This window comes from Oryx dammah, unplaced genomic scaffold (genome assembly GCF_014754425.2).
Source record: "Oryx dammah isolate SB20612 unplaced genomic scaffold, SCBI_Odam_1.1 HiC_scaffold_28, whole genome shotgun sequence".
NCBI classification, from domain to species: domain Eukaryota; kingdom Metazoa; phylum Chordata; class Mammalia; order Artiodactyla; family Bovidae; genus Oryx; species Oryx dammah.
This window is the reverse complement of record NW_024070212.1, coordinates 106,808,471-106,822,452: the sequence shown is the minus strand read 5'-3', so window position 1 is coordinate 106,822,452 and position 13,982 is coordinate 106,808,471. Positions and strand designations below refer to the sequence as shown.

Genomic DNA, 13,982 nt, shown 5'->3' with positions numbered 1-13,982 from the left:
GGGAGGCCAGCCCTGTGGGCTTGCTTTCCTTGTAATTCTCAGAATCACAGAGGCCTTAGAAGCTTAGCATGGAGAGTTCAGAATCCATGTGCTTCAACCTCTCTCCAAGGATAAGAATCACCTCCAGTCTCCCAGACAAGCAATCCCTTTGTTCAATTTTGCTGAAATGTCTCCAGGGACAGTGAGCTCACTACTCCCCAGGGAGGCATCCACAAGCCATTAGAGAGTTTCTCCTATCCAAGGACACGTCTGTCCCTCTGCCCCATGACAGAGGACTTAGACAGTCTGTCTGTCCCATGAGCCTTTCCCAGGTTAAGCATCTCTCTGATGGCCCTTGCTGACAGGGTGATCATTTGAGTATCTGCCACGGCCAGGCCACTGGGTTCTGCACCCCTCCAGGCTGAGAAGGCCAAGAGGGGCCAAGGCAGTGGCCACACTGGGTTGTGTTGAGCCCCGAGGGGGTAGCTGGATGGGGTCTTGCCCTCTTGCTCAGGGTCTCTTCCTGGGATCTGTCGTGGAGGATTTAACAGCCCCTCCTCCTTGGCCCGCCCCCCCACTGCTGAGCTCACACACCTTCTCCAAGCCATCTTCCTTCAAGCTGATGATGTCCAGATCGAAATCCGTCCGTAAGCCACTGGTTTTGTTGAAAACAATCCGTCCAGTTAATCCTTCCCATTGAGCCTGCCGGAGGGGAGAGGGCAGAGCGGCAATTCCTCGGGCTCATAAATCATCATTCGGTACAACTGTACAATGCTTCATTTTAATTACTCCTTGCACTGATACTGTTCCCCCAAGACCATGATTAATTAATAATCACCTCCATCATTGCTAGGGCTGTGGTGCGAGCCAGCGATTTCCATAAATTCTATTATGCTCTTTAGCCAGCTTTACACTTGCACCTTCTCGTGTACAACATCGATCTCAGATGCGCCCAGATGAGCCCTACCTCGAAGCCATGAGAAGGGGGGAGTCCAGTCCATGTCAGGTCCCCAGGGAGGGGCAAAGAGGCAAGTGGGTAGATGTGGCAGGTGACACCTGCCGAGGGGCAGAAAGGCAAGGGGCCAAGCCAGCTCTGGCTGTAGGACCAGACAGAGTAATCCCCAGAGAGCCAGGGCTGACAGAGCAGGTCTCTCACCCCAGCTCCACTCATGTCCTGGTTAAAAACTGGGGTCAGAATACAGGGTCCAACCTCAGCTGTGTGACCTGGGGATTTCATTCTGCCTCACTGCCTCAGTTTCCTCATCTGTAAAATGGAACTAATAACACTACCCATTTCACCAAAACACTGTGAGGGCAGAATGAAGTACATCTCATGAAAAACTGGGAATGGTGCCTGGTACAACCTGTTGTTTTCGTTGTTCAATAGCTAAGTCGTGTCCGACTCTCCGCAACCCCAGGAACTGCAGCATGCCAGACTTCCTTGTCCCTTACTGTCTCCCAGAGTTGGTTCAGATTCATGCCCATGGGTACAACCTGAGCCCTGAATAAATGGTAGCTTTCTCTTTTTCTTGCTTTTAGCATCATTAACAGAGAGGCAGGCAGAGGTTCAGAGAAGGAACAGGGCTAAGCTGAGAAAGGCTCCGTCTTCTAAAGCCAGGATTGGGAGCTATGGCTGGTGATACACGTGGACCCATTTCCTGTTAAAGTCACACCCGTGTATTTACCGGTTGTCTCTGGCTGCTTTTGTGCTGTAGCTTCAGAGTTGAATAGTTGCCGTAGAGACTGTCCAGTCTATTGTTGTTTTTATTTGGTTTCTAAGTTGTGTCTGAGCTATAATGTCCTACACCTGAAACTTACATGTTGTACACTGTTTTGTTCTTATTTAGTCACTCAGTCGTGTCTGACTCTTCGCGACCCCATGAACTATAGCCCAGGCTCCTCTGTCCATGGGATTCTCCTGGCAGGAATCCTAGAGTGGGTTGCCATGCCTTCCTCCACGGCATCTTCCCGACCCAGGGATCAAACCCGCGTCTCCTACACTGGCAGGCGGATTCTTTACCTCTCAGCTACCAGGAAGGTCATACACTATTTTACTTCAGTTAAAAATGCATCAGTGAAGGTGAAGGCCACTGTGTTTGACCTCACAGGGAAGCTCGGCTCCCTTGAGGCTCCCCAGTCCCTCCGCCTCCCGCTCCTCTGCCTGGGCCCCGCCCCCTGAGGCTACCTCCCCGGGCCCCCTGGGGAAATCATGGCAGGCGTCTTCAAACCTGCACGGGAGGGAAGCTTTCCTCTGGGACATCTCCAGAGGACTTAAATGTCAGCAGGTGTGCGGCCTGTCTGTGGGCGGGCAGGCAGGGGCAGGGCCAGGCCACGGGGCTGCTGGAGCTCCGCCCCGTGACATTTCCCAGCCCTCCCGCCCCTTTCAGCTGCCGAGCAGGACTCCCTAAATGAAAGATGCTTCACAAGCTCTGAACTCCGGCCTGGTATTTTCCAGCTCCTCTCGGAAATGCCAAGTCTTTAAAATGATTTACTGTCACGCAGTCAGATGGGGAGATGGGAGACTTGGAAATGGTCTGAGGGAAGACCGAGTGCTGGGCTCATGCAGGGGGCCTGGGTCTTGGGGGTGGCCAGCTGTGGGGCCATCGGGGAGCCCCACAGCTGCTCTGGGCCTCGGTCTCCACTTCCCCCACATGGAGTTGACAAAGATGTTTCTGAAAGTACTGTGTGAAGGAGAGTGTGTGGTGAAGGCTGTTCCCGGGGCTGGGGCCAGGAAACAGGAGAGCGGGATACTCCAGCAGGGCCAGTCAGTCCCGGGTGGGAGGCCTCATTCTGCTCTGCAAGCCATCTGCTCCCTTTGGGGCTTCAGGACTGAGCCTGGAGCACTCCAGGGGGTTCTCTGAAACTCTGTGGCCTGGAGATCCTCTGTAGCTGGAAACCCACCAGGGAGCAAGAAGCCCCTGTGAAGATAGTTGTGATGATAGAGATAATAACAGCAGCCAATCAGCTCAGCGTCTGCTGTGCCAGGCACTGTCCTAAGCACTTCACACATCATGACTCACACCTACGACCACACTGCTGTTGTGTCCATTGTGCCGGAGGCCCTGCGGCACAGAGAGGTTCAGTAGCTTGTCTAAGATCACACCGCTGAAAAGTGCTTAGGTTTCAAAGTCACTAATGTCTGGCTCCTAAGGGTCTTAGAGTTGTGGCCCCTGTCACTGAGAAACCCACGCCAGTCTCTGGCTACTGGGTTGGAGGCCTGCAGAGGTAGGAGGCTCAGGAGGCGGGGTGTGAGGCCTCCATGCTCCCCCAAGAACAAGCTGATGACTGGGCAAGCCAGCCAGGCCTCGCTCAGGGCATGGGACAATCAGACTTTCTCCACAGTTTTGAGGGGTTGCATGAGAAGGAACCTTCATGGTCCTCTTCTACCAAAACAACTGACACCGGAGTCTCTTCTAGGTGTGAGGGAACCAGTGCCAAGGACTTAACTGCTCCCTCACAGGGGCTATGACATGGTTTGCCAGGCGAGGAAACTGACACTCAGGAATGTCCAGGAGTTTGTATAAAACTGCACAGCTGGGAAGAAACAGAGACAAGCCTCTGATAACAGACTCTAAAGACATATGCCTTTTAGTGTCATTCTAAAACCTGGAGAATCCCATGGACAGAGGAGCCTGGTGGGCTATACAGTCCACGGGGTCGCAAAGAGTCGGACACGACTGAGTGACTTCACACACACAAAATACGAGAGGTGTTACTGCCCTTGTCCCAAGCCGTAATGGTGAACTGGGATCTCTAGGGGAGCAGTCCTGTCTGCTGAGTGGTGAATTTCTTTGTTATTTATCCTCATTGTGCTGCCTTCCTTTGCATATGGGATTACATTCACTAATGGAATGCCTTGATTGACGTTTCCCTAGGTGGTGAGCTCTGTGCATGCAGTTGCCAGTTGGTTTAACCCCGCTGGATCCCCAGCACAGGCTCAGTGCTGGCCACTCAGCAGACCCACACACATAGTGAATAAATGAATTGAATGAACTCTCAAGGCAGTCTGCTTCATTCCTGGTTCATTGTGATGGCTACAAAGATGTGGTCTATGCAAAGCCCTCCTAGGGGGCTTCTCCTAACTGCGCTTGACATTGCCCTGGACAGGTTGCTCCTTCTGACCCAGGGATCTCACCCCTACACGCCTAGATCTCACCCCTATATGCCTTCCTCACCTACCATTACTGGGACTTGACTCTGCCCAGTCTTGGGCTATGTGCTTTGCTTACAGTTTTTCACACTATTTTTCCAACAATGCGTTGAGGCAGGGACTCTTACTATACCTATTTTATAGTTGAGGAGACTGAGGATCAAAGAGTTAATCATCTTCCCCAAAGTCACACAGCTTGTTGTCATGGAGCCAGGGTACAAACCCAGGCCTGGGTGTCCCCACCTGTAAAATGGGAACAATAAACTCTGCATTTGTAAGGACGACAGTGATGGAGAGTCTGAAAGGAAACGTAGGCACTGTGCGTCTCCATGGTCATCCTCTCGGCAGCAGGACATGTTCTCTGGTTTTTTGAATCGGATGGGACTTCTTCACAGTTGCCATGGTGCCAGGAGAGCCAGGTCCCACTAGGGACCGCAGGCTGATGGGCCCGTGATGTGAAGAGCAGTTTGTGGGGCTGATTACGAGTTACTGAGCTGCCTCTGCCCTCAGCAGTAAGCCTTCTCCACATGACGCCTCATTTCGTCCTCACAGCATCCGCACGAGATGGGCATGCTTCATACCTGGCTCAGCGAGGTACTCTAGCTTGCCTGAGGTCACACAGCTGGAGGCAAAGACGCTCAGCTGTTTAAAACCCAGGCTGTGTCCTGCTGACAATGCCGCCCACCCACTGAGCACCTACTATGTGCCAAGGACGCAGCCTCTCTGCCACTTCGTAAGACTGGTCCCTGCTGAGCCCATTTGCACCTCAGGAAACAAGCTCTGGCCCAAGTTCACATGGACTGGACTCCCAAACTTGGGCCCTTGACTGCTCTGTGGCCCCCAGGAGATGGCCCTGGTGGGGGTGGGTGCAGGGGCCACTCACCTCCTTGATGAAGTTCATGAAGCGGCCGCCAAAACGCCAGGCCTTGTGCCGGTGGCACTGGAGGGAGTTCACGGTCATCTGCGGTGCCCGCTGGTAGCACACAGACACGATGTGGACGGCATCGTACAGCAAGGCCGCGTCCGTCTGGGGGGAGGCCCAGGGCTGCCTGAGAGTGGCTTGGGCCCTGAGAGTCCTCAGCCCACCCTTCCCTGTCTCCCTTTATCTCCCTCGCCAAAGGCATGGTGTCCTGGAGAGGGAAAGGCCCTGTCCTGGCTCCTGATGAGCGGCCGGGCTTGGGGTGTCTTTGCAGTTCTGCAGACACCTGACTCCCTCCCTCTGCAGCTCAGATCTTCTCTGCCAGGCCCTCCACCCCCCGGCATCTCTCTGTTGCCTGGTTCACCTTTCCAGCCTCCCCAGCTTCCTGCCCACCACAGCTGAAAGTCCTCCAGGTCCAGGACATTATCCCCACTCTCTGTAACCATCTGTTTATATGCCTGCACTCCCACACTTGGGTGAGGGGCGGGGGGGCTGCATCTGATTCCTGAGTGTCCCCGGCCCCTGGCCTAAGGTCTAGCAGACACAGCGTAGGTCTTAAGAAGGGAAGTGGTGAGAGGGAAAAAAGAAACAGGGAGGAAGGAGAGAAGAAGGGAAGGAAGGAAGGGAGGGAGGGGAGCCCCTGGGTCTGGCGCACCCAGCGGCAGTACCATCATCACTCCATCCAACAGCCCGGACTCTGCCCGGGGAGCTGCCTGCAGCCGCTCCATGGACCACTTCTCCACGATGGCCGAGACGTGAGGGTTGTCCACGTTGAGGATCCGGAATCCCGTCAGGTTCACGCCCGAGTAGCGGTAGGGCTCCAGGTCTAACGCGTAAAGATCCTTGACAGAGAGAGTTTCAATAAACAAAGATATGACCCGGCTGTGAGCTCCAGCCTTACCTCCCACACTTCCTACTGGGGCCCCAGAGCAGCTCCCTGCTCTGCTCTCTGTAACTCCCTGCAGAGTTCTGAGGAGGGAGGCTCAGGGCGGGTGATGGAGCACTCACAGGAGCTAGCTCTGCACTTGGAGTCGGCCAGACCCGGCTGCCTGGTGGCTGACCCCACGGACTCACTGCCGGACCTCAGACACACGGCTCAGCCTGTTTCTTCATCTACAGAACGGGGATCGTGCCTCCTTTATGAGCCCCAGTGAAGCAGTTCATATGAAATGCCCAGCCTGGAACAGCAAAGAAGCTTGATAATGGTCATGACCGTCACTTCCTCTGATGGGAGAGGCCTCCTTTGGGAAGACAAAGGGCACTGGGTCTGGGCATCTCCAAGTTACCCAGAGGGAGGCTGAGGGAGGATTTTATCCTCCCAAAGAGGGTATTTTAAAATAGTCTCTTCTGAAAACAAATTTATGATTACCAAAGGGGAAGCGGGGGAGGGATAGATTAGGAGTTTGGGATTAACAGATACACACTACTATATATAAAACAGATAAGCAACAAGGATCTACTGCATAGCACAGGAAACTGTATTCATTGTCTTATTGTTTATAATGGAAAAGAATCTGAAAAAGGATAGATATATAGGTACACATGCAGAACTGAGGGAACTTCCCTGTGGCTCAGATGGTAAAGAATCTGCCTGTAACACAGGAGACCAGGGTTTGATCCCTGGCTCGGGAAGGTCCCCTGGAGATCTCCAACCCACTCCAGTATTCTTGCCTGGAGAATTCTCTGGATAGAGGAGCCTGATGGGTCCATGGGGTTACAGGGTCTGACACAACTGAGTGATTAACACACACACACACACACACACGCATTAACTGAATCATCTGTTGTACACCTGAAACTTATACAATGTTGTAAATTAACCATACTTCAATAAAAAGAATTAAAATTGACTCTTGTGCCTGGGACTGAAGGAGTATAGGGCCCTCTTCTCTCTCCTCGAGCCCACATCACCAGCCAGGCCCCCTGACACCCTGCATCCTAGGAGCAGTCAGCCTGTTGGCCAGGTCACATCCAGTTTGGTGCAGGGGTCTAAAAGCCGGGAAGACAGGTCTTAATGCATGGGGGCAACCTAGCTTCAGCTCTGGGACATCGTGAGCTGGTGAGGGGAGGGGGCGGGGGGAAGAAGGGGGTTGGCTGCAGAGGGAGAAGCCAGATGCTAGGCTGAGAAGGGATGTCAGGAGGTGGGTGGTGTGGGGAGCTCAGCTCAGTCCCCAGAGATGACCTCGAGGGGTGACGGGGGTAGTGAGAGGGAGGTTCAAGAGGAAGGGGATTTGTGTATACATATAGCTAATTCATGTTGTTGTACAACAGAAACTAACACAACATTGTAAAGCAGTTATCCTCCAATTTTAAAAAAAGAAAGAAGAAAGAAAAACTTTCCAAACTTGGAGATAAGGGAGATGGAGACCAGCATGTCCTTCCAACGTCACGTGGACACATTGCTCACCAGGCCCTCCGGGGACTGTGCGATTCTCTGGGAGAATTCACCTGGGTTTGACTACACTGTCAGCCGCTGGTTAAAGGCCCAGATTCTGAGTTAATGTGTAGACTTTTGCCCATAGAAAAGATAATCCCCAAGCTGGTGGTTTTATTGCCCTGTAGGACATTAATCCATTTTGTACCTAACTTAGCTGACTCATATGATGTTCCCCCTACACCAAATACCTATAAATACTCAACCCTTCAAGTGCTCTTTGAGCCAGCATTGTCATCCTCCTGGCTCCTTTGCTCATGAGTTGAATACATCTTTGACTCCTGTTCATTTTATATTTGCATAAGAGTCACGTTACTTTTTGAAACATATACGCTGATAACCTAGATGGGCCTCATTCCACTAGCAGGGAAAATGAGTCTTAAGGTCTGAGTCTGAGGTCCTCCTCATCTATCGTCTGCTCTTTTCCGCACTCTCCTCCCACCCAGCTGCCTTCCGCTGTTCCCCTCCCTCCTCCGCTCTCACCCCCGCAACCCGGTCCATCATCTTTCCCAGGTCCCTGAACTCAGTCCATCCGTCCAATGCTGGGTCAGAATGGTCCGTGGCTGCAGTCGTCAGGAGAAACATCTGGCCCCATCACAGTCCCAGCTTCAGTTAAATCCATGACAGTTCATGGAAAGATAATGAGGGATAAACCTGGAGCCCACAGAGCAGCTCTTTCGCACTGCGCTTCTCCTCTGGCCTCTGAGATGTCCCTAATTCATGCGGAACTCCTCCTGTAATTCCGATTGGCCTCCTTCTGAAATACACAGTATTGGTTTCCTCTTTAAGAGTTTAGGGGTTAGGGGAGAGGCTGGGGGCAGTTTTGAGCCCAGGAAAGAAAGTTTAGTTCCAGCCTTGCTCAAATGGGGCCCTGATTCAAGACCAGGATTTGGGAGGGGCAGGGGGCTGGGCGGAAGTAGATGGAGGAGTCCCCGTGGAATTGGCCAGAGGGTGTCTGTGTGGCCCCAGTCTCAGTAGGGAGTGAGTGGGGTGGGCACTGTGCTCAGCCCTTCAAGCGGAGCATGTCATCTGATTCTCATGATCCCCTGTTAAGTAACTGTTCAATAGCATTCCCTTTTTGCAGAGGAAACAAGGACCAGAGGGGTGATGTGGCTTGCCTAAAGTCGCAGAGCTCACGGAAGCAGTGCAGAAACTGTTCCCAGGTCCAGCTCAGTGGGGTGTTGGAGCTGGCTCCCATCGGCTTGTAAGAGCTAATCATCAACACTTCCCGACTCTACGTTCAGTGACATTTGTTGGTAGCTTGACATTGGCTATGGTGGGAGAGTTCACACCATGAAGATTGGCAAGCACTACAAATCTGGGTTTTCCCCCAGATAGCTGGATAGCTACCTGGATAGCTGGTTGTATACATTTACTAGTACACAGTGTCTGTTCTATTTAAAACTTCCTGTGTTTATGTCCCCAGTGGTTGTCAAACACAAGATACGTATCAGAATTGCTTTTGGAGAACTTGTTTTGGAAAGTATGCGCCATTGAGAATGTGGGGTGGGGTTGCAATCCGTGTTTTGAGAAGTCGCTCATCTAAGCTGTTACTCCTGACCGGGAAACACACAGAGACGGCTCTGGGCTTAGATGTGGAGACCTGTGGAATCAGGGATGGAGAGCAAGGCAGGGGACACACAGGAAAGAGGCCTCTCTTCCCACAGCTGCTCCCTGAGAACGGTTCACTGGGCAGCCCCAGATGATGGTTACGAGCACAGATTGTGAGGCCAGGCCATCTACTCTCCTTACTTTACCTGCCTCATCTGCAAAATGGGCATGAAAATAGTACCTGCCATATAGGGTCATCCTGAAGAAGAAATGGGTTAATAGACATACTTAGAACGTGTCTGGTGCATGGTAGACATCACAGAAGAGCTGATAAATATTCATATTCTGCCTTCTCTGGCAGCAGGTTGTGACAGCTAATTGACTTGCCCCCCAGTACACGACTGGGTTCTTGGAGGAGAGGAGCAGACCTGAGTTGCATCCTTCCTGCCTTACCCCTCCTGGCAATATCAAAACAATCACATTGAACTAACATTCACTGAGCACCTACAAACCTCAGAACAGTTTCTAAGTGCCTTATGTATACTAACTCACTAAATGTACATTTCTGCCTTACAAGAAAGGTGTTATTATTGCTCCATTTTAGAGGAAGGAACTCAGTCACAGAGAGGTTAGGTCTTTTGCTCACAGCTGTACACTTGGGAGCAACAGTGTCAAACCCAGGCTGCCAGCTCCCAAGCTCTCCCTCTGTCCCATAACCAGCCCTCAGTTCCCACCCACTGGATGTTCCAGTCACCCTCTACATGGCATTCAGAGGGGTCTTTCTGAAGACTAAACCCAACCCTGCCACTCCCCTGCTTGGTGTATTTCAATGGCTCCTTCTTGCTTCTCAGAATAAAGCACAAATTCCTTAGTGTAGTTTGCGAGGCTTTCCACCCCTTCAGCTTCACTTTTCTTCCCACTCTCTCTCAGTTTTTTGCCCCAGGAGCACCAAACCATTTTTGTCTCCCTTCCCCATTCCTCGTGGCCCCTTTCCCCATCATGCAGCTTCTCTGTGCCAGTGTCTTTGTGTGTGCTCTGTCATCTCTGGGCTGGAACATCTGTCTTCTCAACTCTTCTTGAGTGGGTTCACCCTGAGATTCAGCTCAAGTGTCGCCTCTTCTGTGAAGCCTCCCCTGACTGCTACTCTAGATACACATGATCGGGTGGGTCAAAGGTGCTTCTGCTCTTATCTTGGGACATTTTGGCTTTCATCCCACTCATGATAACTCTCTCTGTCTGCATCTGTCTCCCCTACAAGCTCCCATACCAAATACTCCCATCAATCAAAGTGGATAGAAGGATCAGCTAGCTGGGTAGCTCTCTGGGAAGTGCCTGGAAATGAGAGAGTAGAATTTCATAACCTCCTCTCAGAGGGAGCTTTCTATGGGGCTAGAAGTTAGGAGTGATTTGGCAAATTGCCTGGGGTGGTGGATGAGCCCCTCAAGGGACTGCTTTAGGAACAACAGATCTTCCCTAAACTGCCTTTGAAGAAGGTGGGTCTGGGGAGATGGAGGGATTTTGCTTTGTAGAGTGGCGAATGCAAGTTTGGGGCCAGAGCTGAATTGCCTGGGACACAGAAGAAAAGCTGAGCTCTGCCCCCAGGGGGCGCCCTTCTCCCTCTTCCCCTGTAATGAGGCTCAGCCTCTTCTCGGATTCAGTGCTGATACCTAAAGCTTGAAAGATGTCCATCACGAGTCTACCTAGGGCCTCCCTGACTTGGCTCACCTCCCTGAGGACCAGAGGCCCTCTGGACTTGGTGGGGAGGGCAGCGTCTCTGGCTTTGGTGGGGCTCGGGTGCTGGCGACATCAGCCCTTCCAGTTTCCAGATGCAGCGCTGGGGTGGCTGACACTCTGGCCAATCACAGCCTGGGAGGGGGCGTGATGGGGTGGCACTGCTGGGGGTCATCTTCATCCCTGTCACTCTGAGCCTGGGCTCAGCTGCAAAGTGTTGCAAGGCTTGTGGCACCAAGTGCCACCATCCCTGTGACATGAGGGCAGTGACAACAGGGAGCTGGAAAAGAGGCCTCTTTGTCTGGCTACAATTTTTTGTCCAAACTGCCCTGGGCTGAGACCCCATGTGCTGTACACAGTGAACTGTGCACAACCTTGCTGCTTGGCAAAAAGTTGCTGTTCTCCATGCCAAATGTTGACACATTGAATTCAGGATCGACGAGGGACCTTTTAGAAACATTCAGCATAACATAATAGACTAATTCATTAGCACCCCATGGGTCTGACTGGGTAGAAGCTGAAGCTCGGAAAACATCGCCTTAAGGAATGACAGATGAAAATATCTTTCCCATGATATAACTGTTATTGCCGGGAAGTGGCATTAATTGTGATTGCTTATCTATTAATTTATTATAATTCTTTTTTCACCTCCAGGCTTTTACCTACACATGACATGGACCAGGGGCTCAGCTGGGGCTGATTAACGTGGGGTTATCTGGGAATGGCTCAAAGCTGGCTGGCACAGATAATGGCAGCTGGGGTAATTAAAATGTCTTCTGCGTGGGAAAAGCAAGTTTGGAGAATTATTTTGAGGCGAGGCATTGGTGACACATGGGTTTCCTAAAGCAAAGGAGATGAATGTCAAATGCCATTGCCCTCCCAAGTCCAGCTACGACTGAACAATGAGCACCAAGAGGCAGAATCACGAGGTAGGCTCCTAAGCCAATGGAGCTGGAAGGAGGGCCTTGGAGCTGGAGCCAGAAGCAGAACATGGGGACCCGGGGAACATAGCTGATGCCCTGGCATATGGAGAGCTGCTGGGAGATGCCCTGGTACCTGCCCCCTCCAACACACATGCATATTCCACTGCAGAACTGTTTATATTGCAGCAACTGTGTCTCTAGAAGGATCAGCTCTCCCTGGCCCTCAGAGAGGTGGGGGGAGGGAGGGCAGTGGGCTGGAAAAGAAGTCAGGAGCCAATGTTTCTGTCACTGATCTGCTGTGGGGCTCGGGGCAGCTCACTCAACCTCTCTGGTCCCAGGTTTCCCCATTAATCATAAACTGCCCTGTGAAAAGGAAAATCAGCAACGTGGAGAAAGGGCTTTAGAACCTGTGAAGTGTGGGTGCTGCAGGGATTTGTGCAGGCTTTCCCCCCTCCCTGCCCCCGCCCCCGCCATTAGTGTCAATCACGTGATGCCTAGACCATCATGGTCTGTGGAATCTGAGCCTGAGCCAGCCAGAGGAAGGAAGCCAGGCAACACTGCATGAACACTTGCTACAAGCCTAGCAGAGGGCTTTGGAGTCAGACAGTCCCCAGCTGGTCAAATCCTTGCTCTTCCCCTTTCTTATTGAGTAGACTCTTTGAGTCTCAGTTTCTACTTTTTTGTCAAACTGGAAAAGTCATACCTTCCTAGGAGAGTTGTTCTGAATTTTGGATGAAATGGGGTATGCTGAGCACATAAAAAATATAAGCAGGGTTTTTTTTTATCGATCTATTTAACTCTTACATAGTGCTAAATGCCACGCACTTTGCATAGAACTTTACGGATGTCGACATACCTGCTTAATGCTTAGCATTTAACAGTTTTATGAGGCAGTACTGTTGCTGTGGCCATTTTACGGATGGGGAATGAGGCCCAGTGAAGTGAAGTAACTTGCCCAAGTAAGTGGAAGAATCTCGATTCTAACCCAGGCAGACAGGCCCCAGAGTGCATGGTCTTCACTCTTGCTATGATGAGGATGCTGACTTCACCAATTACTTTCTGCTTTGTATTGTATTCATTCATTCAGGCATCGGTGAGCACCTACTGTATTCCAGGCTCTATTTGGTCACTGGAGATACAGGGGCAGTATCCTTGAGTCTAATATGCACAAAGGAAGCCTACCAGCTGGTGAACTTGTGTTGGATCCATCTCTAGACAACCCCCTCACCCCTCACCTAAGTGTCTAGCTCGGTACCCGGGACCTTGAGAGCGTATGTATATGGCTGCTGGATAGTGAGTGATGAGTGATTGAACGGAGGATATGTAAAAGCAGGGAAAGCAGGGACTTCCCTGGTGGTCAAGTGGTTGATACTCCACGCTTCCACTATAGGGTGTGTGGGTTTGATCCCTAGTTGAGAACTGAGATCTCACATGCTTTGAGGCAAAAGACTACCCCCGCCACAACCCCCCAAGACAAACAAACAAAAACATAAAAATTTAGGGAAAGCAGACACTCTGTGAATAGGATACTGCCTCAGGGTGCAAGGGTACGTTGGCCCTGCCCTTCCCTCCGGGACCTCCAACCTTGACCCCATGCCTGCTGCTGCTGCTAAGTCACTTCAGTCGTGTCCGACTCTGTGCGCCCCATAGACAGCAGCCCACCAGGCTCCCCCATCCCTGAGATTCTCCAGGCAAGAGTACTGGAGTGGGTTGCCATTTCCTTCTCCAATGCATGAAAGTGAAAAGTGAAAGTGAAGTCGCTCAGTCGTGTCTGACCCTCAGCGACTCCATGGACTGCAGCCTTCCAGGCTCCTCCGTCCAGGGGTTTTCCAGGCAAGAGTGCTGGAGTGGGGTGCCATTGCCTTCTCCATGACCCCGTGCCTGCAGTACCATTAATGTGGGGAGCCACCCGTGTCACCAGGGTAGTACCTTCCCCAGAGCCTTGCTTAGAAGGTCAGGTCAGACCATGGGGCTGAGAGTTCAAAGCTTCAGCTCCTTGAGGGGACACCCCTCTGGTCTTGGAATGAGGGCATGAGCCAGGTGGAGTTGCCTTTAATAGACTCTCTGGAGCCAGGATTGGGAGCAAGGCCCAGAGAGGGCTTAAACACAGGTCCTGTGTGGACACAGTGGATGAGGGGGCAATACTCAGCGCTGGGGAATAAGATCTGTGGATTTTGTTCCTGCCACTTCAAAAGGGACTGCGCAGTGCCCCAGTCCTTCTGCTTGGTGGCCAAGTCTTAGATTCTGTGAATCCACTGCACTCTGCCTTACACCGTCAGACCTCAGCTGACCAGC

The 13,982-nt window shown here is 51.9% G+C and overlaps 1 protein-coding gene across 1 annotated transcript in view; it reads right to left on the bottom strand.

Moving 5' to 3' along the window:
- GRIK3 (glutamate ionotropic receptor kainate type subunit 3) overlaps positions 1-13,982 on the bottom strand; it is a 242,163-nt gene that overhangs the window by 57,499 nt on the left and 170,682 nt on the right. Inside the window, exons 6-8 of the mRNA XM_040231614.1 lie at positions 5,717-5,890; positions 5,013-5,156; positions 574-681 (exon numbers count right to left, since the gene is read on the bottom strand). Coding sequence (XP_040087548.1) covers positions 574-681; positions 5,013-5,156; positions 5,717-5,890 — 426 coding nt within the window. The remainder of the gene's footprint in view (positions 1-573; positions 682-5,012; positions 5,157-5,716; positions 5,891-13,982) is intronic.